The sequence below is a fragment of the Staurois parvus genome, unplaced genomic scaffold (assembly GCF_062004578.1).
Source record: "Staurois parvus isolate SC_StPar_1 unplaced genomic scaffold, SC_StPar_1.0 ptg000418l, whole genome shotgun sequence".
In the NCBI taxonomy this organism is placed as follows: domain Eukaryota; kingdom Metazoa; phylum Chordata; class Amphibia; order Anura; family Ranidae; genus Staurois; species Staurois parvus.
In genome coordinates this window covers 467,523-495,517 of record NW_028318214.1, presented here as the reverse complement: position 1 = coordinate 495,517, position 27,995 = coordinate 467,523, and the positions used below count along the sequence as shown (strand labels likewise).

The following is a 27,995-nucleotide window of genomic DNA, read 5'->3' as shown; positions in this document are numbered from 1 at the left end:
ATTGTGTTTTTTGTTTTTCAAAATGTTTGATCTTTTTTTCGATTATATAGCAAAAAATAAAAAACCCAGTGGTGATCAAATACCACCAAAAGAAAGCTCTTTTTGTCCCGGTTTGACTTGAAAGCCCCTCGTATTTTATAATAATTTTTCACCGGGACGCTCCATCCTAGGTGATGAGAAGTGAACATTACCCAACTGGCATCTCTCTGAGATAGTTGATGACCTTTGTGATAAATAATCATGTATGTTTAATTTAGTATAATGAAGTAATTGATTCCTGATGAACATGTTGTCCTTTTTATATGTATGGGTAGATAATGGTGTTTTTTCAATGATGTTCCTACCTGAGGAAGGGCTTTAAGAACTTTGCCCGAAACTGTTGTGTGTGTATGGAACAATTGATATTGGATTTCATGATGCATTGAAAAATTGTGCAGCAATCCTGGACTGAATTTTTTTTCATATATAGCCCTTGGGAAGGATTGATTGCTTTACACAAAGAGACTAACTGATGTGCTATTCACCACACCTGATTTGTATATATATATGTATATGTATATATATATCTCAACATTTGGAAATGATGACATTCTATGGCACATAGGATAGGGGTTGAGCTGGGAGGAGGTGTTCTTGTGTGTATATTCTTTTAGTATCTGTATATGGTATTTTTACAATATAAAAAATTACAATAAAATCTATATATGTTGTAAATACTACACGTATGGTTTTCATATTATCTTTTGAAAATCCCATTCTTTTGCAATGTCTTCTGTATGTTTTGTCAATATATGGTGAGTGTCATATTCGCTGCTTTATGTATGTCCACAAAATCTGTCACACAGGTGCAGGCTGTTCTTTGTGTTCATAGTCTGGGTGACCCTGAATATATCATATGTTAAGGGAGGCTGAGTCTGGACTCTCAGGAAATTCCAGTTCTGGCACTCTCAGAAGGTCAGTAAAATGTTCTGGTGATAACCGTCCTCTCCCTCCAGGTATTGAACGTCATCATGTTTCAGCAGCTTGAATATTTGCTCTTATCTCTCCAGCAGCAGATGACTTGGTGACTCTCAGGCATGATGTGGTGTGCCATTTTCCTGGCTGTAGTGGCAGCCAGTCAATTGATGCCAGCGCGTGCCTCACCGAAGCAAGGTAAGTGAGATTTATTTATTGGTGGGGTACCAACAGAACCATTCCTATTGCTTCCTAGCTTACATCTAATGTTCCTACCACAACCATATAGACACATATGGGGCAACGGAAGTGGCAACTGCATTTATCTATTGGTATTTATTTATTACAGGTACTTATATAGCGCTGTCAATTTACACAGTGCTTTACATATAAATTTTACATTTACAACAGTCCCTAACCCTCAGGGAGCGTACAGTCTAAGGTCCCTAACTCACATTCATACATACACATACTAGGGACAATTTAGACAGGATCCAACTCACCTATCAGCGTGTCTTTGGAGTGTGGGAGGAAACCGGAGTACCCGAAGGAAACCCATGCAGACACAGGGAGAGCATGCAAACTCCAGGCAGGTGATGCCGTGGTTGGTATATCATCAGAATGTGCATAGGATGGGCACAGATCCTTCAGAAATCTCCGTTTCGTGTATGGAGAAACTGCTTTTTTTTTTTTTTTTTTTTTTTTTTAGTTTAACTGTTTATTTAAGTAAACACATTCTTTTTCACATTTTTATAAGGAAATACATAAAGAAAAAGTGAGAACAGACAACATTCCACAAGTATCATACTGCACAGCAGCATATGAGTGTAAAGGTGACAGATCGGAAAATATCAACCATCTTTCTGTGTATAAAATAATCAGTGAACTGCTATGAGGTCATTACACACCCACAGAGCAAGTCAGGCTGTATAACTATGCATAATAGAAAAAGATTTTTAAAAAGTAATACATCGCAATCAAAGGAATTAGGCAAAAAAAAAATGGCACCCAGTGAGCACCGACTAATGTAATTAGGACATATTAAATATTAGGTAAATGTCCCAGATATCCCATAGAGCATTAAACCTATCTAAGGTGCCACATAATCTAACTGTAAGGTATTCTATAAATCTCACCTCCTTAACCCGATGTAGTAAGTGTTGGGTTGTCAGGGGGATGTGTGTTTCCATTGGATGGTAATTTATTTATTTATTTCAGGTACTTATATAGCGCTGTCAATTTACACAGCGCTTTACATATATATTGTACATGCACATCAGTCCCTAACCCTCAAGGGGCGTACAATCTAAGGTCCCTAACTCACATTCATATACAAGGGCCAATTTAGACAGGATCCAATTGCCGCTGTAAGGATGTGGGTCATCAGCCTTTAATGGTTTTTCCCTAGAGCATGGACAAGGGGGTCCAGGAGATGAATCAGTGGATCAAGGGTAACAGGTGTAGTATATTGTGTGTAATATATATATGTATATGTATTGTAGACATTGAAACACATACTGTTCATTTTTGGATAGGCCAGTGAGAAGACCACTTTACACACCAAAAGGACACCTTACTATCTTAATGTATGCAGGGGGTAATTACCTTACCTTTGTTGTGTTGGGTTAACCTGTTTTTGGGTAAATATATGGAGAGTCAGGGGAAGTTTCTAGGTCTAGACACATAGGGGTTTATTTACTAAAGCTGGAGAGTCCAAAATCAGACTCCCTTCTGCATAGAAACTAATCAGCTTCCAGGTTTCATTGCCAAAGCTTCATTGAAAAAGCTGAGGTTAGAAGCTGATTGGTTTCTATGCAGAAGGGAGTCTGATTTTGGACTCTCCAGCTTTAGTAAATAAACCCCATAAGATCAAACATGCTACTTAAAGTGGCCAGAGTGCTTGCCATTGTACTGAATGGGGAAAATGTGTATATTAACTCAGGTCACAGAACAAAGGGACAGAGCACAAGTGGTGATACATGGGACAGAGCATAGGTCAGGATACGGGTGACAAAACACAGATGACAGGACAGGTAGAGATCATAACTCACATTATTGCATGCATGGAAGCTGCCTAGGTGCATATCATAGATTGGACATATGCTGGACGGTGTAGTATCTCTATGCTTGATAAGAAGCATCTTGAATGGGACTTTGAGGGCTGTTGTTCATTGTAACATTTACAAGTATTCAGCTGGATTTCTGTCATCTGTAACAAATATCTTTATCCGAATAAATGCATTTCTCTGGAAAAGGACTATTGGTTGCTGCGAGAATAGTACATATATAAATACACCCTGGTCATCCGGAGATGGGCTGGATCTCCATGTTTGATGTGAAGTATCTTTTAATATTTACAATAGGCATTTCAACTACCGTGGAGATTAATGAATTGACTTCTTCTCAAAAAGTTACAATTCTTGGGCATGTCTATAGGATGTGAAACAGAGATCCCACTTCTGAGTGACGTCTCCAAACAGTGGGATAAATAGTATGTAGGAGCTCCGGAGTATACTACCACAACAGCAATATTTTGTAAGCTTTTTCTTCACAGTCTGTACATATGGAGCTTTTATGGGCTTGTGTTCAGAGCCCCTGGCATATGAAAAATTATTTTTAAGAAATGCTGAATTATGGTGCTGAATGTAAATCTCAGAAATGGGTTTAGTATGTTATAAATCAGAATCTGTTATTTTACAGGTCAACTCAATGCTGATGGACAAAGTGAAATATCACACAGTAGTTTGCATTGATTTCAGCCAGATCAGTGAAACACCAAATATGGGTTACATAGTCTGGCTGAAAAAAGACAAAAGTCCATCCAGTTCAACCATAGGAAAAAAAAAAGTTTAATCCTATACCCACAGTTGATCCAGAGGAAAGAAAAAAAACCCCCAGCAAAGCATGATCCAATTTGCTCCTGCTGGGAAAAAAATTCCTTCCTGATCCCCCAAGAGGATATTCCCTGGATCAACTTTACCTATAAATATTAGTATCCAGTTATATTCGATGTATGTAAGAAAGGTTACTACCATTATTTATTATTTCAGGTACTTATAATGCACTGTCAATTTACCCAGCACTTTACATATATATATTGTACATTCACATCAGTCCCTAACCCTCAAGGGGTATACAATCTAAGGTCCCTAACTTACATTCATACATATACATACTATGGACAATTTAGACAGGATCCAATTAACCTATCTGCATGTCTTTGGAGTGTGGGAGGAAACCCACACAGGCACAGCAAGAACATGCAAACTCCAGGCAGATGGTGCCATGGTTGGGATACGAACCAACAACCCTAGTACTGCCAGGTGAAAGTGCTAACCACTAAGCCACTGTGACATCCGGATTATTGACAAATTATACTTGCTCTGTGTAAAGGTTGACGTTACCCAGTTGTTAAACTAAACTCTGGGCATAACCCCCCTTCCAACTAATGGCTCTTTAGGAACCTTCTTCAGACTGAACCCTTTAACTTATCTAAATCAAGGGGCCACATGATGTGTTGGATCCTGAGCCTCCTAGTTTCTTCACTGCATTGTAAGACGGTCTATTTTCAGGTGTCCACACTTGGTTGTCCAGCAGTAGGGTCCTCTCAGATACTAGAATACTACACAGCATGATGATGTCACGAAGAAACAAGAGATTGGCACAGGCAAGAGCAGCAGTGTTGGATCACTGGTGAATCAGTCTTTGAGTGGTGTGGTGAGGGACACGGAGGGCAGAATTAGTTGAATTTTTGGGGGGTAGGAGGTGGAAAGAAAAGTTTTGCTTGGAGATCAACTTTAAAAGACAATTGTACTTTCCTGAGTGCAATCAGCATAGTTACAAATTTACCTTCATCCCCTTACTGAGTTTCTTATTAGTCCTACTTAGTAGTCTTAGTAGTCCTACTTCAAAATGCCCTGCCTAGTACACCACACATCGTGGCCCTGTTCATTTCCATTGATGGTCCATACTCCATGCTAGATGGCGGGGGGCCGCCATGTCTGTATTTGAACATGCCTGGTACACTGAGAGGGGTGAGGGGTGTACTTGAAGTAGAATTGTTGCTTTATGTCAGTTCTCTAATTACTGTCCCATTAACATATGTGGCAGCAGGGCAGAGGGTTTTAGAGCCGAACTACTACATACTGTATATGCATACAGCTGGGGTTGCTTTTCTGTGCTGGATGCATGCTCGCTTGGTGGTCCCAGCACTGTATCGGTGCTGTTACCAACAGCTCTCAGTCACTGTGTAAGATTCAGATATGTAGTCAGGGTGTAACATGTAACATGTTATTGTTTCAGCAGCCCCCCACAACCCCCCATCCCCCATTGTGACAGCGAGCGGGGATCCTCTCCCCATACCTGCTATTGCAATTTTAAAAAACGCGGCCAAGCGAGGCTCTTCTCACCTTGCCGCGTCATTCATCCAGAGTTCTGTGAATAGAAGAACAACAAGTACCGCTTGTAGTTGGCTTCTAGTTCTAAATGAACTACCAGGGAGCTGATGAGTGCTCTAGTTTATTTTTATTTTTTAATGCAGGAGCCTGTAAACCATTGCACTAGCTATCAGCAGATCGCTGGTGCCATGCGGGTCTCCTGCAGACCTGTCAGTATATCTGCTTGCCTGTATGCGATGCACAAGCAAGCAGATATACTCCCTCCTCACTGGCCTGCCTCGCTGCTGGCTATCCCCGCTTCAGTCAATCCTGAATACGGCTGCCAGACTCATTCACCTTTCCAACCGCTCCATCTCCGCCACCCCCCTCTGCCAATCCCTCCACTGGCTTCCGATTGCACAACAGATCAAATTCAAAATCCTAACACTGACGTACAAAGCTGTCCACCATACTGCCCCGAACTACATCACTGACCTAATATCCAAGTACTGCCCAACACGCACACTCCGCTCCTCACAAGACCTCCTTCTCTCTAGTTCCCTGGACTCCTCCTCCCATGCCCGCCTCCAGGACTTCTCCAGGGTGTCACCCATCCTCTGGAACTCTCTGCCCCAACCCATCAGATTATCACCTACTCTCCTCTCCTTTAGGCGCACCCTGAAAACCCATCTCTTCAGGGAAGCCTACCCCACCCCCTGCTAACTTTCCGACCTCCTCCACTCTTCCTACCACTCCATCCCCCACAGCTATCTCCTCCTGTGCCACCATCCCCTCCCTCCTAGATTGTAAGCTCCAAGGAGCAGGGCCCTCAATCCCCTCATGTTTTGCATTGTATTGGTATTGTTCTGTCACATGTTCTGTCCCCCTTTGTAATGTACAGCGCTGAGCGAACTATTGGCGCTTTATAAATACTGTATAATAATAATAATAATAATAATATACTGACAGGAAGATTCAATTAACTACCATGGCACACCACTGCACCGTGGTAGTTCATTGAGAACTACAAGCCGTCAGCCGCTAAGGAAGTCGTGACTTGTTGTTTCTCATTCACAGAGGTTCACCTGGCCGTGTTTTTAGAAATTGTGACAGTGGGAGGAGAAGATCCCCCGTAGATGCAGAGGAGTGGGGGGGGGGGGGGTGCGGGGTCCGGTCTATTCATAACATCCTAAACGTGGGTGTAACATGTAACATGTGAAGTTATCTTCTAGGGCTCCATTCACACGATGTCCAGTGCGACTTTGGAGTACAACTTGGAGTGCGACTTTGATCCGATTTTACACTCAGGCAAGTTGCATCAAAGTAGTGCAGGAATTTTTTCAAAGTAGCTGCAACTTTAAGTCGCACATATCCAAATGGGTGCAAAACAATAGGTTGCGACGTGTCATGAGACTTTGTGTCCAAAGTCGCATGACAAGTTGCACTAGTGTGAATGGAGCCTGATGAAGAGAAGGCATGAAGGTAAAAAACCCCTTCTGCCTCTAAAACCACTTAAAATAAGATATGCTGTCCAGTCATGACCACCTGCCCCTTATGAGACCAAATAATCCTATGTGATGGCACCACCTGCCTGGAGTTTGCGAGTTCTCTCTGTGCCTGTGTGGGTTTCCTCCGGTTTCCTCCTATACTCCATGGACATGCTGGTAGGTTAATTGGCTCCTGTCTAAATTGGCCCTAGTATGTGTATGTATGAATGTGAGTTAGAGACCTCAGATTGTATGCCCCTTGAGGGAGGGTACAATTTATATATGTAAAGCTGTCAAGTAATGGTGGCCATGAAAATCTTCTGATAAGTTGGAGAATGGCACTCTTCTGTCCTTAGCATACTTTTTGTTTCCTTAAAACTGAACTCCGGGCACATAAACTCACGCAGGTTCGCTCCCAAGCCTTGCTGTCTGCGTTTATTGACACAGACAGCGGGATTTAGCCTGGCCCCCTCGTCACTGGCTTTGATTGACAGCAGCAGGAGCCAATGGTTCTCAATGCCCCAGCAGAGCAAGTGAGACCAGGAAATATGGAGAGAAGATCTGCAGATGTGCACAGCCCTGGACCGAGGGCTAAGGTAAGTATAATGGGGGGGGGGGGGTACTAATGCCTAAACATTTTTTTACCTTAATACAAGGAATGCATTAAGGTAAAAACTTTTAACTGTTTCCCCTCCGCCCAACAGCAAAAGTACTGCTACAAGGCGGCAGGGCTGCGCAAAATCAAGAATATATACACGTAATTTTGTATCTCTGGGTAGGGGGCGCCGTACCTGTGCCACCATTGGCTGCTGCAGATGTCAATCACCGGGTCCCAGCGGGAGATTCCTCGCCGGCACCTGGCGATCGCCGTGGAACACTGGCAGGTGAGAGGTCTGTAGGTAAACAATACAGATCTCTCCTCTGTCAGCACCAGCATGCTGCTATGCAATACAAAGCAGCATTCCTCCCTAGTAAAACACAAACAGCACACAATTAACCCTTTGATCGCCCCAGATGTTAACCCCTTACTACCCAGCATCATTAGTACAGTGTCAGTGCTTTTTTATTAGCACTGATCACTGTATTAGTGTCATTGAGATGTCAATGGCAGTTAGTTCCCCCCACCCAGTGTCAGAATGCTCGCCGCAGTCCCGCTATAAGTCTCTGATCGCCGCCATTACTAGTATAAAACAAAACATCCCAGTATATATACCGCCATTTGTAAACTCTATAACTTTCACATAAACCAATTAATTTACACGTATTGGGATTGTTTTTAGCAAAGACATGGAGCAGAATACATTTTGGCCTAAATTTATGGCAAAATTAGATTTTTCAATTTTTTTACTGGCTATGTTTTATAGCAAAAAGTCAAAAATATTGTGTTTTTTTTTTTTTAAATTGCCAGTCTGTTTTTTTTAAAGTTCAAAAAATAAAAACACACAGAGGTGATCAAATAGCATTAAAAAAGAAAGCTCCATTTGTGGGAAAAAAAGGACATAAATTTAATTTGGGTGCAGCGTTGCATGACCGTGCAATTGTCAGTTAAAGTAATTTAGCTCCGTATGGCAAAAAAAAAATGGCCTGGTCAGGAAGGGGGGCAAATCCTCAGGAAGGCAGGTGGATAAGTTCATCTTCGGGAACATGTTAAATGTTCCATACCTTTTTAGTGTGGAACATGTAACATGTTTCCATAGCTGCAGCTGCTGCCTTAGCGGCTGTCGGCTTGTAGTTTTCAATGAACTATCATGGCGCTGTGGAGAGCCGTGGTAGTTAGTTCAAGCTTCCTGTCAGAATATCTGCCTGACCATGTATCCCATACATCCCATACATCCCGTAGATGCCATACATCCCGTACATCCCATACATCCTGTACATCCCATGCATCCCGTACAGCCCATACATCCCCTACATCCCGCACAACCATTACATCCCATACGTCCTATAAATCTCGTACACCCCATACATCCCACACATCACGTTCATCCCGTACATCCTGTACATCCCACACATCTCGTACATCCCGTACATCCCATACATCACATCCAGTACATCCCGTACATCCCATACATCCCATACATCCCGTATATCCCATGCATCCTGTACATCCCATACATCCCCTACATCCCACACAACCAGTACATCCCATACGTCCTATAAATCCTGTACACCCCATACATCCCACACATCCCGTACATCCTGTACATCCACACATCTCGTACATCCCGTACATCCCACACATTCTGTACATCCCATACGGCAAGCAGATATGCTGACAGATCTGCAGGAGACCTGCGTGGCATCAGAGATCTACTGATTGTTGCCGCAATGCTTTCCAGGATCCTGTAGACAAAAATAAAAAATGCACATTTTTTTACCTGCAAAAAATGTGAATTTATTATTTTTGTCTAAAAGGTGAACTTATCCTTTAAGCTTTATAACCTCATAAATTTTTGCCTGCTGCCTTAAGCATACTGAGACGTTTTTCAGCAACCTTCACCTTCACAATAGAAGCAGTTGACACAGTAAGTGAGCTCCCTTGTTATGATGTCACATTTGTGTCTCTTAATTGCTGGGCAGACGCACAATGCAGGGAGGGGTAGGAAGATACGGGTTTTCATATATACTTCCTTTAGTGGAAAGGTTTAGAGCCCCCCCCCCCATTGCTGATCTAGAATAATTTCTGCTTCCCTATTGCCGTTTACCCAAAGGAGGAGGTTTACTAAAACTGGAGCAGTCAGAATCTGGTGCAGCTGTGCATGGTAGCCAATCAGCTTCTACCTTCAGCTTGTTCAATTAGGCTTTGACAATAAAACCTGGAAGCTGATTGGTTACTATGCAGAACCACACCACATTTTGTATGCATCGGTTTTAGTAAATCTCCCCCCAAATAACGTCAGAAATGATGTAATGTATTGTAAAGTATTCTTTCCAGGGCTTTTTTTTCTCAGTGAATAGGTGCAGGAATCCCCCCTTTTGAGTCACCCCTTTTCTCCGCTACCCACCTCCAAGCACCGCACCTTGGTTCCACCCCCTACCCACCCCCCAGTATCGCACTTTTTATAGAATTTAGAAAGCCGTATCATTTTGTGGTGCTAAGTAATTTGTATGAAATTTGTTACTGATAACAAGAATAGCAGTAAAATAGATCCCCTGCAGCCAGCAACATTAGACTCCCCCCGAAACAATAGACCCCTCAACAACAGTTCACACCCACAACAATATAACCCTGCGCAACAATAGACCCCGCAAAAAAATACCACCTAAGCAACATTGAATCAACCCAAGCAACAATAGACCTCCAGCAGCAACAAAAGATCTCCCAGCAGCCAGCATCAATAGACCCTCTAGCAGCCAGCATCAATAGATCCCTCCCAGCATTAACTGACTCCCTCAAGCAAAAAATATCTCATCCTGCAGCAACAATAGATCCCCCAGCAGCCAGCATCACGAGACCCTCCAGTACACCTCAGCACCTCTTGCCATTACATACATTCAATGCTGGAGCTCCTGGAACTGCATTCACCCAGGTTCCCACTGAAAAAAAGCCCCCCCCCCCAAAAAAAAATACCACCCAAGCAACATTGGATTGACCCGAACGACAACAGACCTCCAGCAGCAACAGAAGATCTCCCAGCAGCCAGCATCAATAGACCCTCTAGCAGCCAGCATCAATAGATCCCCTCCCTCAGCAGAAGATCCTTCCCAGCAACAAATGACACCCTGAATAAAAAAAAATCTCCACCACCAGCAACAATAGATCCCCCAACAGCCAGCATCACGAGACCCGCCATTACATACATTCAATGCTGGAGCTCCTGGAACTACATTCACCTAGGTTCCCACTGAAAAAAAGCCCTGATTCTTTTTTCAGTAAAACCTGGAAGCTGATTGGTTTCTATGCAGAGCTGCACCAGATTTTGCACCCTCCAGTTTTAGTAAATCTCTCCCTAAGGGGTTCATTCACGCCATTGTGTTTTATGTGAGCTATAATGCAGGATCACTGCATGCTAAAAGAGACTGAAAGATAGTTACCCTGACCATCTAGTAAATGATTGTAAAAGATAACATTTTATTTTTTTAAATAACAAACACGTTCTACTTACCTGCTCTGTGTAATGGTTTTGAACAGAGCAGCATTGATTATCCTCAGCCCCCTCCCCTCATCAAGTGCCTCTATAGCAAGCTGTTTGCTATGGGGCACTAATGAGTGCTCACTCCTGAGCCGGCTGTCTTATGGATACACAGGGAATGGCACAGTCCCACCCCTCCACACTGGCTGTGATTGACAGCCAGTACCAGTGGTTCCCACTGCTTTGTCTCAGCCAATGAGGAGAGTGAGAGCCAAGAGAGCCTCTGCTCTTGTGCACGTTGCTGGATTGAGATTGGACTCTGGTATTTTGGGGGAATGCTTGCTGAAGATTTTTTACCTTAATGTAGAGAATGCAGTAAAGCGCAACTTCACCCAGAAGGGGAACTTGTATCCCCTTGCCCTCCACTGCAAAATTTGGCACTTTTTTTTTTTGGGGGGGGGGGGGAGCAGGTACCTGGTTTTGACTGATATCCGCTCCCATTTTGGATCAAATGTACCATAGTAATCTGAGCCGAAAGTTGGGCCCCTTCCTCCTTCACCCCCCTCCCCCCCCCCGCACCCTTCTGGGACAGTTCACAGGTCTCAGAAGGCTGTGGCCCATTCACAAAGTGCAGTGCGTTTCCCGTAAGCACAGTAGGAAACCGGTTGGGAAGCCACAAGAGTTAGCTGCCAGTTTCCCTTACTTAAGATACCGGCACCAGCACCTGAAGCTGATTGAAGAATGGGCTCATGGGAGGACATTGCTGGATCCCTGGACAGGTAAGTGTTCTTGTATTAAAAGTCAGCAGCTACAGGACTTTTAACTTTTTGGGAGTCAGCCTGGAGCTCTGCTTTAGGTAAAAAAACCTTCTGCCTTTAGAGCCACTCTAAGCTCTTCACTGTGCGCTACATCAGAGGCAGCACTTTACATTTTTCACTAATCCGGCTTGCTGCATCTCCTGCGTGTTTTGGTAAAAACATACGTCATGTTATATACAATGTCATTGCATGGAACAAACACTGAAAATGCACAAAAAATAAAATATGAATTTTAATTTATGCGTTTTTTTTTTAGTGAAGTGTCCATATTTGCCATATTTCATTTCAGGAAAAAAAAAAAATAATAATTTTATATATATATATATATATATATATATATATATATATATATATCAATCCATTCAGTCATATCCGACCCTTGGCGATTGCATGGACCATCACTCGTAAGTGACTTTTTCCATGAATTCTCTTAGCAATTATTTTTACAGGGTAGGTTGCCAGGTCTTTCCCCAACCCCCACCATGCAGGAGATCCCGCAAAAAAAAAAAAAAAAAAAAAAAAATAAACAAACAAAAATACTAAATATGTATTTTAACCATATACTCCTGGAGTAAATATCTAATAACATGTAATTATTTATGGTATTAACCCCTTGCCCTCAAAAGGATATCCCCCCCTTCCTGACCAGGCCATTTTTTTGAGTTATATTAACTGACAATTGTGCGGTCATGCAACGCTGCATCCAAATTAATTTATCTCCTTTTTTCCCCCACAAATTTAGCTTTCTTTTGGTGGTATTTGATCGCCTGTGCATTTTTTTTTTACACTATAAAAAAAAAATATTGACAATTTTGAGAAAAAAAAACAATATTTTTGATTTTTTGCTATAAAACATGTCCAGTAAAAATCAAATTTCGTCATAAATTTACACCAAAATGTATTCTGCTACATGTCTTTGCTAAAAAAAATCCCAATACTTATAAATGAATTGGTTTACATGAAAGTTATAGCATTTACAAATGCGGTATAGATACTGGAATTTTTTTTTCCTACTAGTAATGGTGGCGATCAGCAACTTAAAGCGGGGGGACTGCGCATTCTGACACTGGGGGGAGCTAATAAAAAGCACTGACACTGTACTACTAGCACTGGCAGGAAGGGGTTAACATGTGGAGCGATCAAAGGGTTAACTGTGTGCTGGGAGTGTTTTACATAGGGGGCGGTGTGTTGTTGCTTCACTGTAAGCACACTGCTCTGGATGGAGGGTTAGGGACTGATGTGAATGTACAATATGTATGTAAAGCACTGTGTAAATTGATGGCGCTATATAAGTACCTGTAATAAATACAATAAATCTACAGCTGCTGTAATTATCTGTAAAATGCAATATGGCTACCTGGAGGCATTCTGTACACAGGTGGTTTACCGAACGCCCCTAGAAATGTCATTTTCTACTTGTTCGATTGGCTCACTGGTTTTCCTAGAAGTCTGCGCTAAGATACAATTCAGATTTTGGGCATCCCCTGCAAACAAAATGTCATTTTTGCTGAGATACTCCCGAAGGGAAATCATGTCCAAAAGGACGTAGATCCTGCCACTTTCCTCATTGCATCCTGCAAGTGCAGCAGCTGATGAATAGTTGTAAAGTCACTCCAATTTGTAACAAGCTTTGTTAACATCCTTGCAATATACATCTATCACCCAGAGGGGAATGTTTTTTTTTCCTCAACAAACATGGAGTGACACTTTAACTCTTTACACCGACTCCTCATACTAGATCCCCTTATTCCTGCCAAATGGACATTGAGGGGAGGGGAGCGATCAAATTCCAAAAATGTTACACAAAACTTTTCTGCAGGTTGATCCCTCTCCCCTCTGATTGTGACCATTTAGATCTGTGATAATCTAAGTCATTACAGCAGGAGAAAGACAAGAAAAGAGTTTGTTTTAAAATCTTGCGAAACATTATGGTATAGCTGTAGATTCCTTTGCACTAATTTACAGGACGATACAAGATGTTTTTCATTTACTGTCTCTGGAAATATCTCTGTTATTCAAGAAATGTCTCTGGAGGTGTCTCAAGTAATAAACAAGAATGTCCAGTAAATTCAGGTAATGTGAAGTGAAGTAACAGACCTTCTCAGCCAGCGTTCCTTCTGAGATGCTATGGGTTCCTTGACTACTATGTGCCCGGGGAAATTTTTTAAAATGTTACAAATCTGCATTTTTAATATGTAACTATAGGCAAATTTTATTTATTTATTTTTTTAAGAGTGGAGGTGGATTAGAACACTTGTCATTTTTTTTTGCTGTCTGTGTCCTCATAAAGCCTGGTTCACACCAATGCAGTTTGCTTTTGATATGTATTTGAAATGCTTTTTGCATCTACCTTTGCATTTTACCATGTTTTTTACCGCGTTTTTTTCAGTTGTTTTTTTGTTAAAAGGGAAGTGTTTTTGTTGCTGAGCAGAATAAAAACGTTAGTAATCATTACATATTAATTATATTATATATTTTTGTAAAAGTCGTTAACTTTCGAATGACACCCGCTGCAAATTTACAAGCAGTCTGAGCCCTGGTTCAATTGTCACATCGAATATGATTCGCACAGAAATCCCACCGCATTCCTGTGCAAATCGCATGCGATTTTGTGCGGTTCAATTCAAGCCCATACATTTGCATGGCTCAAATCGCATCACATCCGCATGAAGAATGTTCAGGCACCTTTTTTTTTTCCATACTCGAATTGGATGACATGAGTGCTCATACCCATGAGATCTGATTCAGGCAAGCACATAGCATTCTGCGACCTACTTTTGGGATGTTGTTATTTTTAATTGACACCCGCAGCAGATCGTATGAACAGTGCAATTGCTATGCAGTGCGATGCAGGAAACAGTGACTCCTGTGCATATCCCGCTTCACATCGATGTGAACCATGCCTGAATTGCATGGGAACGCATAGCCGGTGTGAAACGGCCTTTAATCTATCCAAAATGAAAGGCAACCCCCCCCCCCCAACCTCTGAAAGCAGAAGCTGTAGAATAAAATGGTAGCTGCACTTTTTTTTTATGTTGCAGGATATTTGCACAAATATTTATCAAATCTATAGTATCAGGAAAAATGACACTAACATGAATATTAGTGCATACAAACACAATATAATACATCAGGCCTTGAAATTTCCACTCGCCTGCTCGCATTGGCGAGTGGAAATTATGGTGGGGGTGAGTGTGTCCCCAGGGCCGTCTTGCTGAGCAGGCTGGGAACTCGGGGTCGGATCTGTCACTCGCACTGGGAGCCATCAGACTGCTCAATAGCTGAGCAAAGTGAAAGCAAAGGAAGGAGTGTGTGCTGTGCTCTCTGCCTCCCCCTAGAGTGCAGTACCCAGCTCTGCGAGTGAACGTTTTATAGGGGTGTGTGTGTATTTGTATGTACATGTATCTGTGTATGCATGTATCTGTGTATGCATGTATGTACATATGTGTATTTGTACATGTACATGTATGTGTACGTGTGTCTGTACATGTGTCTGTGTGTATGTACATGTGTCTGTGTTTGTATACATGTGTATGTATGTGTGTGTACATGTGTCTCTCTGCGTGTGTGTACATGTTTATGTGTGTGTATGTACATGCCTGTGTGTGTACAGGTGTCTGTGTATGTACATGTGTCTGTGTGTAAACATACATGTATGGGTGCATTGGTCAGGTTCAGGATGATGTGGTTATTATGGGTGGTAGAGTATGGGGCATTTTGGGGTAATGCTGGGTTGGATAGAACGTAGGATATTCTTGGTAGAGTTATGGTTTTGTGAGTGAAAGATTATGGGGGGTTATGGTTGTATGCGGTGGTGCATGGTCTAATGATGGGGTGTTTAGGGGGACATTGGAGGCCTTGATGTAATGTGGGGGGACTCTGATGTAATGTGGGTAACATTTTAACAGTGTAATTTCATGAAATAATTTACGAGGGCGTGTTTAGGGGTGTAGCAGGGTAGGGGTTAGGTGGGACAACTGTTGGCAAGTAACTCTTAAGGCCTGGCTAGTAGCTCAGGACTTGAAATTTTAAGCCCTCATTTATTTATTTCAGGTATTTATATAGCGCTGTCAATTTACGCAGTGCTTTACATATATATTGTACATTCACATCAGTCCCTAACCCTCAAGGGGTGTACAATCTAAGGTCCCTAACTCACATTCATACATACACATACTAGGGCCAATTTAGACAGGATCCTATTAACTTACCAGCATGTCTTTGGAGTGTGGGAGGAAACCCACACAGGCACAGGGAGAACATGCAAACTCCAGGCAGGTGGTGCCATGGTTGGGATTCAAACCAACAACCCTAGTACTGCCAGGCGGAAGTGCTAACCATTTAGCCACTGTGCTGCCCATATATAAAGTATATAAAATATGGGGTTGTATCAAATAAATCGATACCAAACATGTAAAGCCCTAGAATTATGTTGACTGTGAAATGCCAAAAAATGATGGTACTGTGCTTATAAAGTCCATGGACTGCGGTCTAAGTTTTCTTTTCTTTATTTATTCTGCTCCTAACTCTAGTTGAGGACTGACAACACAGCCATTTTTCTGGACTGACATCTCAGTACTCTGTGTGTGTACAGTCCCATACAATCGATCAGTAATCCTGTCTCATGTGCTGCATGGACAACAGGAGGGAGATCCCAGAGAACACAACACAGCTCACCTCCTCCTGTCTCTTTCCTCTCCACTTTTTCTAGGAAGTGTAATGGGGATTTTTTTTTGGGGGGGTTGTATTTGCTACGAAGAATGGGGGGGAATATGTGCGAGAGAATGAGAGAGAAAGAGAGAGCGAGAGAGAGAATCATATACACACACTCACTGAACTCTCTCATTCTCTCATTGAGAGAGAGAAAGGAATAAAGAAAGAAAGGGAGAGAGGAGAAGACAGAGAGAGGGAAAGAGAGAAAGAAAGGGAGGGGGGAGAGAGAGAGAGAAAGGGAGGGGGAGAGAGAAAGGGAGGGGAGAGAGAGAAAGGGAGGAGAGAGAGACGAGGGAGGGGGGGGGGAAGAGGGGTTGAGAAAGGGAGGAGAGAGAGAGAAAGGAAGGGGAGAGAGAGAGTGAAAGGGAGGGGGGGAGAGAAAGGGAGGGGAGAGAGATAGAAAGGGGAGAGAGGGGGAGAGAGAGAAGGGGGGAGAAAGGGAGGGGAGAGAGAAAGAGAGAGAGAGAGAGAGAGAGAGGAGGGGGGGAGAGAGAGAGAGAAAGGGAGGAGAGAGAGGGGGGAGAGAGGGAGAGAGAGGGGGTAGAGATGGGGGGATAGGGATAGAAAAAGGGACGAGGGAGAGAGAGAGAGGGGGGTGAGAGAGAGGGGGGAGAGGGAGAGAGGGGGGAGAGGGGAGAGAGGAAGAGGGGGAGAGAGAGGGAGATAGAGAGGGGGGGTTGGGGGGAGAGAGAGAGATGGGGAGAGAGGTGGGGAGAGAGATGGGGTGAGAGAGAGGGGGGAGGGGGAGGAGAGAGAGAGGGGGTAGAGATGGGGGGATAGAGATAGAAAAAGGGGCGAGGGAGAAAGAGAGGGATGAGAGAGAGGGGGAGAGAGGGAGAGATGGAGAGAGAGAGAGAGAGAGAGAGAGAGAGAGAGAGAGAGAGAGAGAGAGAGAGAGAGAGAGAGAGAGAGAGAGAGATGGGGGGAAGGGAGGAGGAGAGAGAGAAAGGGAGGGGGGAGAGAGAGAATCATACTGTATATACACACACACTCACTGAACTCTCTTACTCTCTCGTCGGGGTTGTGCCCAATTTTTTTGTCCCCTAGGGCAGCACAAAACCTAAGAACACCGCTGCTGCTAGCATTAATAAATAAGGCATATGAAATATATTTATTTTGAGCTTTTTTACATTTCTTCCATTGTTTCCTAGTTCCCAGGCCTAGGCAAAATGATGTAATACATCCCAGGAGTCTTCATGGCAGGAGGGGCTTTCTCAGCTAAGCACCCCCTCCTGTCTGCATGCCTGGGATAAGGGCAGATGAATGTCAGGAAACAAATGCTACTTTATTCATTTGCCTGCCATTACTCAAGATGGCTACAGCTGGAAAGACTAAGGGGTCATTTTCTCAAAGTGGGTTCTCAACAAAATAAAGTATGACGACATGGATAGATGGATGTTTTTGCTTTGAATATTAAAAATGAAGTAAACAGTGTTCTCAGTTTGCGGTGCTCAGTTACAGTGAAGTTCCACTTTAAGGGATATATTCCTGTCGGAATGTATTGGTGTAGAATAATATTATTTTTATAGTAATTTTTATTTGATATCATTCCATTTCAGATGCCAGTGACATTTGCCACCTACCCAAGGATGCTGGTCCATGTGAAATTATGGTTTTACGATACTACTACAACAGCAAAGAGAACAGATGTGTGATTTTCCTCTATGGAGGCTGCAATGGAAATGACAATAACTTCTATAGTAAACAGGCCTGTGAGAGTGCCTGCCAGGAGGCAAAGAATATCAAACCTAAGTAAGTCTATTTTGTAATTAGTGCGTACAACTGGCTTGTCCAACTGGTTCCTCTCCAGGGGACACTTTGTGGATGTGTGTCATTGAACAGGCATCAACCAAAGTCTTTTCTTGGTCAGTGACTCCTAAGTGCTTTTTAAGATCCCCTTAGGGCTGCTGCACGCATATTTCACATTGAGATCTTATACATCGGAACGCAGCAGTATTATATGCTATCGGCCCATTTGTCCATAGCTTTTAGCTACATAATCAAAAATACCAAACACTGTGTTCATGGTCATGCGTTTGGCTGTATTTTTATACTACATTATAAACATGTACATGTGTCCAGCATACAGCTTACAATGACCCTATTGGCTGCTACTCAGGGTTGACATGTAATGGGACCCTACTGGCCCTGAGCAGCCAGTAGGGTCCATTGGTGCTGTACACAAGTACAATTTAGCAAAAATACTAATTGCGTACAGCGTATGGACAACTTTTTACACCAACAAGATCCTATGTAAAAACTATATGCCTGTGTGCATGAGCCCAGGGAATATGTGGGCTCCTCTGCTTTGGAAATAGTGTTGAATAGGCTAATGTCGTAAGTGACATTGTCATCTTGATTGTGGTGTTAGTAATTCCACCAGACTCCGCCATCTTGATTGTGGTGTTAGTAGCTCCACCAGACTCCGCCATCTTGATTGTGGTGTTAGTAGCTCCACCAGACTCCGCCATCTTGATTGTGGTGTTAGTAGCTCCACCAGACTCCGCCATCTTGATTGTGGTGTTAGTAGTTCCACCAGACTCGGCCATCTTGATTGTGGTGTTAGTAGCTCCACCAGACTCCATCTTGATTGTGATGTTAGTAGCACCACCAGACTCAAAGCTGACACTCAATTGATACTCTATAGCAGTGGTCTCCAAACTATGGCCCATGGGACACTATTCCTCCCACTAATACAAGACACCATTCCTTCTACTTGTATTAATGATGAGGAACCATTACTTCCACTAATGCTAATGATGGGGCACTTTACTCTAACTGAAACCAACAACGGGGCACTATTCCTTCTAGTGACACCAACAATGAGGCACCATTCCTTCCACTGACACCATGATGGGGTACTATTACTCCAACTGAAACCAACAATGGGGAACTATTCCTCCTACTGACACCAACAATGAGGCACCATTCCTCCTACTGACACCATCACTGAGGTACCATTCCTTCCACTGACACCAATGATGGGGTACTATTACTCCAACTGAAACCAATGATAGGGCACTATTCATTCTACTGACACCATCAATGAGGCACCATTCATTCCACTGAAACCAATGATGGGGCACTATTCCTCCTGCACTGTGAAATCACACAATCCAACCATCAAACGGGCACTATTCCTCCTGCTGACACCAACAATGAGGCACCATTTCTTCCACTGACACCAATCATGGGGTACTATTACTCCAACTGAAACCAATGATGGGGCACTATTCATTATACTGACACCATCAATGAGGCACCATTCATTTTACTGAAACCAATGATGGGGCACTATTCCTCCTGCACTGTGAAATCACACAATCCACAATCTGCATAGATTGGGCCTGCTTATTCGCCAATAGTTTTGCCATTACTTAGGATAACAAAGTAGCAAAGTTTTGTTTGGTGATATTATCTTGAAAAAAAGACTATAATTTTTTGTGCAATCCATAAACAAAAAATGTAAACCTAAAAATGTACTTTTTTCTTTGTTTGCTTAATTTTTTTTTTAAGCGTGTTTCTATTCTCTATTTTTTTTTTGTTTGCTTTATTTACAAATAAAATGAATGAGCAAAATAATTATAAACAAAAAAAGCTGAAATGGTTAGAAACTTTTACATTATAAAAAAAAGCACACAAATAATATCTAAGGGAGAAAGGGAAGAAGGAGTTTACCACTTAATGTCTATAAGGCTGTCTGATGAAAACAAGCTCACTATTAAAGGATAAGTTCACGTGACACAAAAAATAATAAATGCACATTATTTTGCAGGAAAAAAAATGTGCATTTATTTTTTTTTTGTGTTAGGAGTCTCTAAAGCATTGCACCAGTGATCCGTAGATCGTTGACGCCATGTAGGTCGATGTATCTGCTGGCTCCTACATCCCGTACAGCAATAGGGATAGGAAATATCAATTAACTACAACGGCGCTCCACAGTGCTGTGGTAGTTCATTGAGGACTACAAGCTGACAGCCGCTAAGGCTGTCGGAACCTGCAGTCCATTCATTCACAGGAGGACCGTGCAGGAATGATGCAGCCGCGGGGCTCCACTGTCTTTGAAAAGTGACATACTTTCTATACATAATGGCAAAAGAGCCATCTAGTGTCAGACAAGCTAACTGCATCTGCCAACACTGGCATGTGTACTTACTCCACCACCACTCTGGTTCTTACACCCAGTTTGCACTTCACTCCAAAACCACAGCATGTGTTGAGTTTTTCTGGGGTGTAAACAGGGGCAGACTGACAACTCATGGGGCCCCCGGGCAATAGGGTATCATGGGGCCCCTGTGTCCTTACCCAAACTAAAAAAAGCCTATGAAAAGGGTACCAGGGGCATCTCATGGGGCCCCCTACTGACCCCGGGCCCTCGGGCAGTGCCCGAGTTTCCAAATGGTCAGTCCGCCCCTGCTCTGGTGGGAAACCAGATTAGGTGCCGCCCTGGACTGTCTTATTGTCTTAAAGTGACAGGCACTAATACACTTAAAGCTGACCCGCAGCCTTACCTTCAGACTTGCTCAGTTGTACCGGCTCCTCTCCTATATTAAATTGTCTTACTCTGATTTCGCTGCACGATCTGAACTTCTAACAGTGTGCATTAGAACCTGCAGAAAGTCACGTTCATTTTAATGGGTTGCTCTATGTGCGTAAAAAAACGCAAAAAGAGCTGCTGGCACAATTTATAAAATCGTGACGCATCAAAAAGCATAGTACTGCCGGTTAAAGGCTGGCCATACATTATACAATTTTCTTGAGATTTTTGGTTTAGATTTACCAAAAACCATATAATAGGAGGTCAAACCTAACAACACTTTCAATTGTATCCAATTAGGCAGGCTCTTGCACTAATAATAATTAACCCATAACCTTAACCACTAAAACATAAAAAAAGTAATAAAATAATTGTTTATTATTATTGTATTTTTTTGCTTAGTTGTTTATTAATAATAATAATACATTTCTTTTTGTTAGGTTAGGGGTTAATTATTATTTATGATTTATTTATCATGATTTTTTTAATTTACAGGTGAAACTCGTAAAATTAGTATATTGTGCAAAAGTTCATTTTTTTCAGTAATGCAACTTAAAAGATGAAACTAATATATGAGATAGACTCATTACATGCAAAGCAAGATAGTTCAAGCCGTGATTTGTCATCATTGGGATGATTATGACTTACAGCTCATGAAAACCCCAAATCCACAATCTCAGAAAATGAGAATATTACATGCAATCAATAAAACAAGGATTGTACATAGAACAATATGGGACCTCTGAAAAGTATAAGCATGCATATGTACTCAGTACTTGGTTTGGGCCCCTTTTGCAGCAATTACTGCCTCAATGCGGTGTGGCATGGAAGCTATCAGCCTGTGGCACTGCTGAGGTGTTATGGAAGACCAGGATGCTTCAATAGCGGCCTTCAGCTCTTCTGCATTGTTCAGTCTCATGTCTCTCATCTTTCTCTTGGCAATGCCCCATAGATTCTCTAAGGGGTTCAAGTCAAGTGAGTTTGCTGGCCAATCAAGCACAGTAATCCCACGGTCATTGAACCAGGTTTTGGTGCTTTTGGCAGTGTGGGCAGGTGCCAAGTCCTGCTGGAAAATGAAGTCAGCATCCCCATAAAGCTGGTCTGTGGAAGGAAGCATGAAGTGCTCCAAAATCTCCTGGTAGATGGCTGCGTTGATCCTGGACTTAATGAAGCACAGTGGACCAACACCAGCAGATGACATGGCTCCCCAAATCAACACAGACTGTGGAAACTTCACACTGGACTTCAAGCATCTTGCAGTGTGTGCCTCTCCATTCTTCCTCCATACTCGGGGTCCTTGGTTTCCAAATGAGATGCAAAAGTTACTCTAATCAGAAAAGAGGACTTTGGACCACTGAGCAACAGACCAGGTCTGTTTTTCTTTAGCCCAGGTAAGACGCTTCTGACATTGTTTGTTGTTCAGGAGGAATGTCCAGGATCCGTCTGTGTGTGGTGGCTCTTGATGCACTGACTCCAGCCTCAGTCCACTCCTTGTGAAAGTCCTCAACACTTTTGAATGGCCTTTCCTGACAATCCTCTCCAGGCTGCGGTCATCCCTGCTGCTTGTGCACCTTTTTCTTCCACACTTTTCCCTTCCACATAACTGTCTATTAATGTGCTTTGATACAGCACTTTGGGAACATCCAACTTCTTTTGCAATTACCTTTTGAAGCTTTCCCTCCTTATGGAGGGTGTCAATGATGGTTTTCTGCACAACTGTCAGGTCAGCAGTCTTTCCCATGATTGTGATTCCTACTGAACCAGACTGAGAGACCATTTAAAGGCTCAGGAACCCTTTGCATGTGTTTTGGCTTAATTAGCTGATTAGAGTGGGACACTTTGAGCCGAGAATATTTCACCTTTTCACAATATTCTAATTTTCTGAGATTGTGGATTTGGGGTTTTCATGAGCTATAAGCCATAATCATTACAATTATGACAAATCACAGCTTGAACTATCTTGCTTTGCATGTAATGAGTCTATCTCATATATTAGTTTCACCTTTTAAGTTGCATTACTGAAATAAATGAACTTTTGCACCATATTCTAATTTTTCAAGTTTCACCTGTATATGTGTATTTATTTGATTTATTTTACATTTATTCATATATTACTTTTTTTTTTACATTTTTTGATTTGAGCAGAAAATCGCACAAAACGCTCAAAAAAGTGTCAATTGTGCGTTTTTATTCTTTTGTATGGGAATAAAAACACGCCAAAAACGTGCTAATCTGCTCAATTTGAGCTACAAAAATAGCTCCAAAACTTTTTGAGCTTCAGGCATTTTGCTTCAGGTGACTTGGAGTGGAGATGTGAAACATCTCCATAGAGCAGTGGTGGGCAACCTTTTTTTTCAACTGAGCCAAATCTCGCCAAAACCACGATTGAAATTTATTTTGAGAGCCACATTTTTAAAACTGAAAATACATCTCCCATATAGTAATTCATCCCCCATATAGTAATTCATCCCCCAAAGTAATTCATCCCCCATATAGTAATTCATCCCCCAAAGTAATTCATCCCCCATATAGTAATTCATCCCCCATATAGTAATTAATCCCCCATAGTAATTCATCCCCCATATAGTAATTCATCCCCCATATAGTAATTCATCCCCCATAGTAATTCATCCCCCATATAGTAAGTCCCCCATAGTAATTCATTCCCCATATAGTAATTCATCCCCCATATAGCAAGTCCCCCATATAGTAATTCATCCCCCATATAGTAAGTCCCCCATAGTAATTCATTCCCCATATAGTAAGTCCCCCATATAGTAATTCATCCCCCATATAGTAAGTCCCCCATATAGTAATTCATCCCCCATATAGTAAGTCCCCCATATAGTAAGTCCCCCATATAGTAATTCATCCCCCATATAGTAAGTCCCCCATATAGTAAGTCCCCCATATAGTAATTCATTCCCCATATAGTAAGTCCCCCATATAGTAATTCATTCCCCATATAGTAAGTCCCCCATATAGTAATTCATTCCCCATATAGTAAGTCCTCCATGTAGTAATTCATTCCCCATATAGTAAGTCCCCCATATAGTAATTCATCCCCCATATAGTAAGTCCTCCATATAGTAATTCATTCCCCATATAGTAAGTCCCCCCTGTGTCAATTCACTTACCTTTGCTCCGCACGTTCCTCTCGTATTCCCGCGCCGTTCTGGTCTTCAGGGAGGACTGTGAGAGGAGAAGAGTTCGTCACGCTGCCCCGCCTACATCCTGACAGCTGCAGAGTCCTGACGCCCGAGAGGAGGGAGGGGGGCGGCCATCCGAGAGGAGGGGAGGGGAGAGGAGGAGAGGAGGAGAGGAGAGGAGGGGGGGCGCCCGCCCGCCTGCCCTCCCGAGAGGAGGGAGGGGAGCGGGCGCCAGGCACACAGAAGAGCCGCATTTAAGTTTGTAAAGAGCCGCATGTGGCTCGCGAGCCACGGCTTGCCGACCACTGCCATAGAGTAATACTGATTTTTTTTTTCCCCCCTGAGCATTTTGGAACTTTGAGCTTCATGCTACAAAACGCTCAGATGTGAATGGGGCCTAAGTGCTCATGTAGATGTGCAAAGAAATTTGAACAATCATTACCACATATAATGCATTAAGATGCGTTTTGGATTTTATTTATGATGCGTTTTTAAGGCATTTATGTAATGCTTTCCAGATGCCTCCTCTGGATTTTCTATTGTATGAATTTTTCTACTATCATCACGACTAGTAACATTTTTAAACGTTATGCATCTGTACACACCATATGGGCATTTGTGAGGAATTTGTGATGCGTTTACTGCACGTGTTCATTGAAATCAATGGAAGTCTTTGGGGAGCAGTAAACTGGGGGAATTTGGGGGTGGCAGGGGGTAAGATTTGTTCCTAGGGGGGCAAATTTGGCGAGGTGTGCTAGGAGTGGTGATTTGGGAGGATTTGTGTTGGGAGAGGGGATGGGGAAAGAGGATTTGTGCTAGCAGGAGGGATTTGGGGGGTTTGTGCTATAAAAGTAATATGGTAGAAGGTAAATATTTTTTGGGAGAGATTCGTGCCAGTAGAGATGATTGGGGGGTATTTGTGCTAGAAGGGGAAATTTGTGGGGGGGGATTTGTGATTGGATGGGGGTTGGGGAGGGGAATTTGTGGAGGAAGGATAGAATTTGGAGTGGGGGGAGAGGATATGTGCTTAGAGGGGAAATTTGATGGGTAGAGGATTTGAGGGAGAATTTTTTTTGTGGGGGTTTGTGCTGGGGGCATATGGGGAGAAAGAGCATTTTTTCTTGCAGGGGGGATTTCAGCAGGGGGTGGATTTGTACTAGGACAAAAGGGACTTTATGCTTAGGCAGTAAGCATACCAATTAGTGCTCGATTTTTTTTTTTTGGGGGGGGGGGGATTTTTGCTGACATGTAATTATCATACATCCTGGGGGGAGGCGGAATTCTGCATGTTTGCCCTGGGCTCTAGATGACCTTGTCCCTGCACTGATTGCGATTATCTACTCATAACTGGACTGAGTGCGGTGGGCAATCAGACATTAACTGATGCTGGGGGAAACTGATTGACACTGACATCAACAATGACATTAATAAAGTGATCAGTAATAATACTATACATTGTCACATTACTAATGACAATGGCTGGGAAGGGGTTAACATCTAGGGCGATCGAGGGGATAATGTGTGCCTAACAATTTGTAATGTGTGTATTACGTGATGCTTTTGCTTTGCAGGGATGGGAAACAGTGAGATAAATCCTCCTGTACAGAGCCTGTATTGAAGGTCAACACAGAGCTCTGGGCTGTGATTGGACACAGCTGATGAGCAGGTCCTGAACAATCACAGCGGATGTCGGTGGGTGGGTTTGGTGCGCATGCATGGGCCCTAAACCTGGAAGCAAGCAGCACCATACCAATACCTCGCTTTGCCTGCACGGGACGCCCATCCTCAGTACACTGCAGTTGGGCGTTCCACGAGTGGTTAATTTAGAAATATTTTATTGGTTTGTGCAATTACACTTCTTGTAATGGTTTGCTATATGTATATTTTTAGACCATACATTGATATACTTTAGCAGATTTATGTCAAATTGCATCAAATAATGTGACATTGCACTACATTTGCACCTGCTGTCCTCTTATATATTTTCCATTCCTCCAATTCTCAATTTCCTAATGAATTCTTTTACCATGTAGGGTGATTGCTAGATCCGAGTTACCAGCAACAGACCAAGGGAACAGTGAGTATACTTCAAACACTAAAAATAATTTAAAGGATGAGTTAGGGGTGTATGCTATTTTTTTTGCATGTACAATTTGAATTTACGGGTTAGATTTGTGGGGGTATTTTGTGTGTCAACTCTTCTGATAGTGTCTTCTATCTCTCAGTGAGATATCTGTGCTGAATTCCTGTGCCTACAGTAGAGAGCAGTGAATCTGCCTTGGTTCATGGATAGCTTTGCAAATTTTGCTCAAAGTTTGAAAACTTTGTTGGGAACACCATTGAAGTCTAAGGTGGGCCTGTAGGCAGGTGCAGTTAGCTACTTTGCCACGAGGTGACTCTGTACCAAAATAGTGTTTGGTACAGCAGGTAGTGACACTAGGTGTTAGGCCATAGATGGATCAAAACTTGGCCAGTTCCTGCTGAACATTTGGATCCGTCTGTGGCTGGCCTTACTGTACATTATGGAGAGGTAGAGAGGTTATGCTCTGAGACAGGGGTCCAAAGGAAGCCAAAGGTGTCCAAACGGATCCAAAGGTGTCCAAAGGTATCCAAAGGAAGCCAAAGGTGTCTAAAGGCATCCAAATGAAGCCAAAGGGATCCAAAGAAGGCCAAAGGTGTCCAAAGGGATCCAAAGGAAGCCAAATGTGTCTAAAGGGATCCCAAGGAAGCCAAAGGTGTCCAAAGAAAGCCAAAGGTGTCCAAAGGGATCCAATGGTGTCCAAAGGAAGCCAAAGGTGTCCAAAGGGATCCAAAGGAAGTCAAAGGTGTCCAAAGGGATCCCAAGAAAGCCAAAGATGTCCAAAGGAAGCCAAAGGTGTCCGAAGGTATCCAAAGGAAGCCAAAGGTGTCCAAAGGGATCCAAAGAAGGCCAAAGGTGTTCAAAGGGATCCAAAGGAAGCCAAATGTGTCTAAAGGGATCCCAAGGAAGCCAAAGGTGTCCAAAGGAAGCCAAAGGTGTCCAAAGGGATCCAAAGGAGTCCAAAGGAAGCCAAAGGATCCAAAGGAAGCCAAAGGTGTCCAAAGGGATCCCAAGAAAGCCAAAGATGTCCAAAGGGATCCCAAGGAAGCCAACGGTGTCCAAAGGAAGCCAAAAGGTGTCCAACAGGATCCAAAGGAAGCCAAAAGTGTACAAGGGGATTTAAAAAAAGCCAAAGGGGCCCAAATTGATCTAAAGGAGTCCAAAGTGTCAACTCACTGCATTTAACTTTTTGGGAATGGTCATCATCTTTGTTCAGCAAATCAATTCTCTCATCACTAATGAAGACAATATCATGCCCTGTTGTGAACACAGTAGTTTCTGGACTTTTCTAATATTTTTTAGCCCGGAATAATGCATTACATTTTCTGTCTAATCCAATTGCAAACATCACAATTAATAACACAATATACTAAGGAACAGGGAAGGAGACTCAACAAAGTAGTCTCAACTTGCTCAACCTTTTTACCGGTACCACATCCCCTATTATAACACAATTAAGCATAGTCCAATCCCTAACAAAAGAAACCTAATAGGACTTCAGACGTACCACAACAATCATATAAATACTTGCATTTTTATTATACAAATTATTAAAAAAACATTTATAGTGCAAACACACATTGAGGTAATGTTCAAAACAATACCAGTCACATCGTATGCCAGGTGTTGACAGTCCTATCCTGAACTGAACATAGGGAAAATCTCACAGGATCATCTCCATTGCATTTCACAGGGCAAGGCCCACTTCCTCAGGGAGATCTGGCATATATCTCTGAAGTTACAATCAAAACCAACATGAGTATCAGTATAAAATTACAGATACAAGGATACAAGTATTAGAGTACATA

General features: G+C 42.6%; 1 protein-coding gene across 1 annotated transcript in view; it reads left to right on the top strand.

Moving 5' to 3' along the window:
- The first annotated feature begins 1,016 nt into the window (after positions 1-1,016).
- Positions 1,017-27,995, top strand: part of LOC149454735 (kunitz-type serine protease inhibitor bitisilin-3-like) — a 33,131-nt gene continuing 6,152 nt past the window's right edge. The window contains exons 1-3 of the mRNA XM_089687127.1: positions 1,017-1,152; positions 17,981-18,173; positions 26,141-26,184. Coding sequence (XP_089543253.1) covers positions 1,077-1,152; positions 17,981-18,173; positions 26,141-26,184 — 313 coding nt within the window. The 5' untranslated portion in view covers positions 1,017-1,076. The remainder of the gene's footprint in view (positions 1,153-17,980; positions 18,174-26,140; positions 26,185-27,995) is intronic.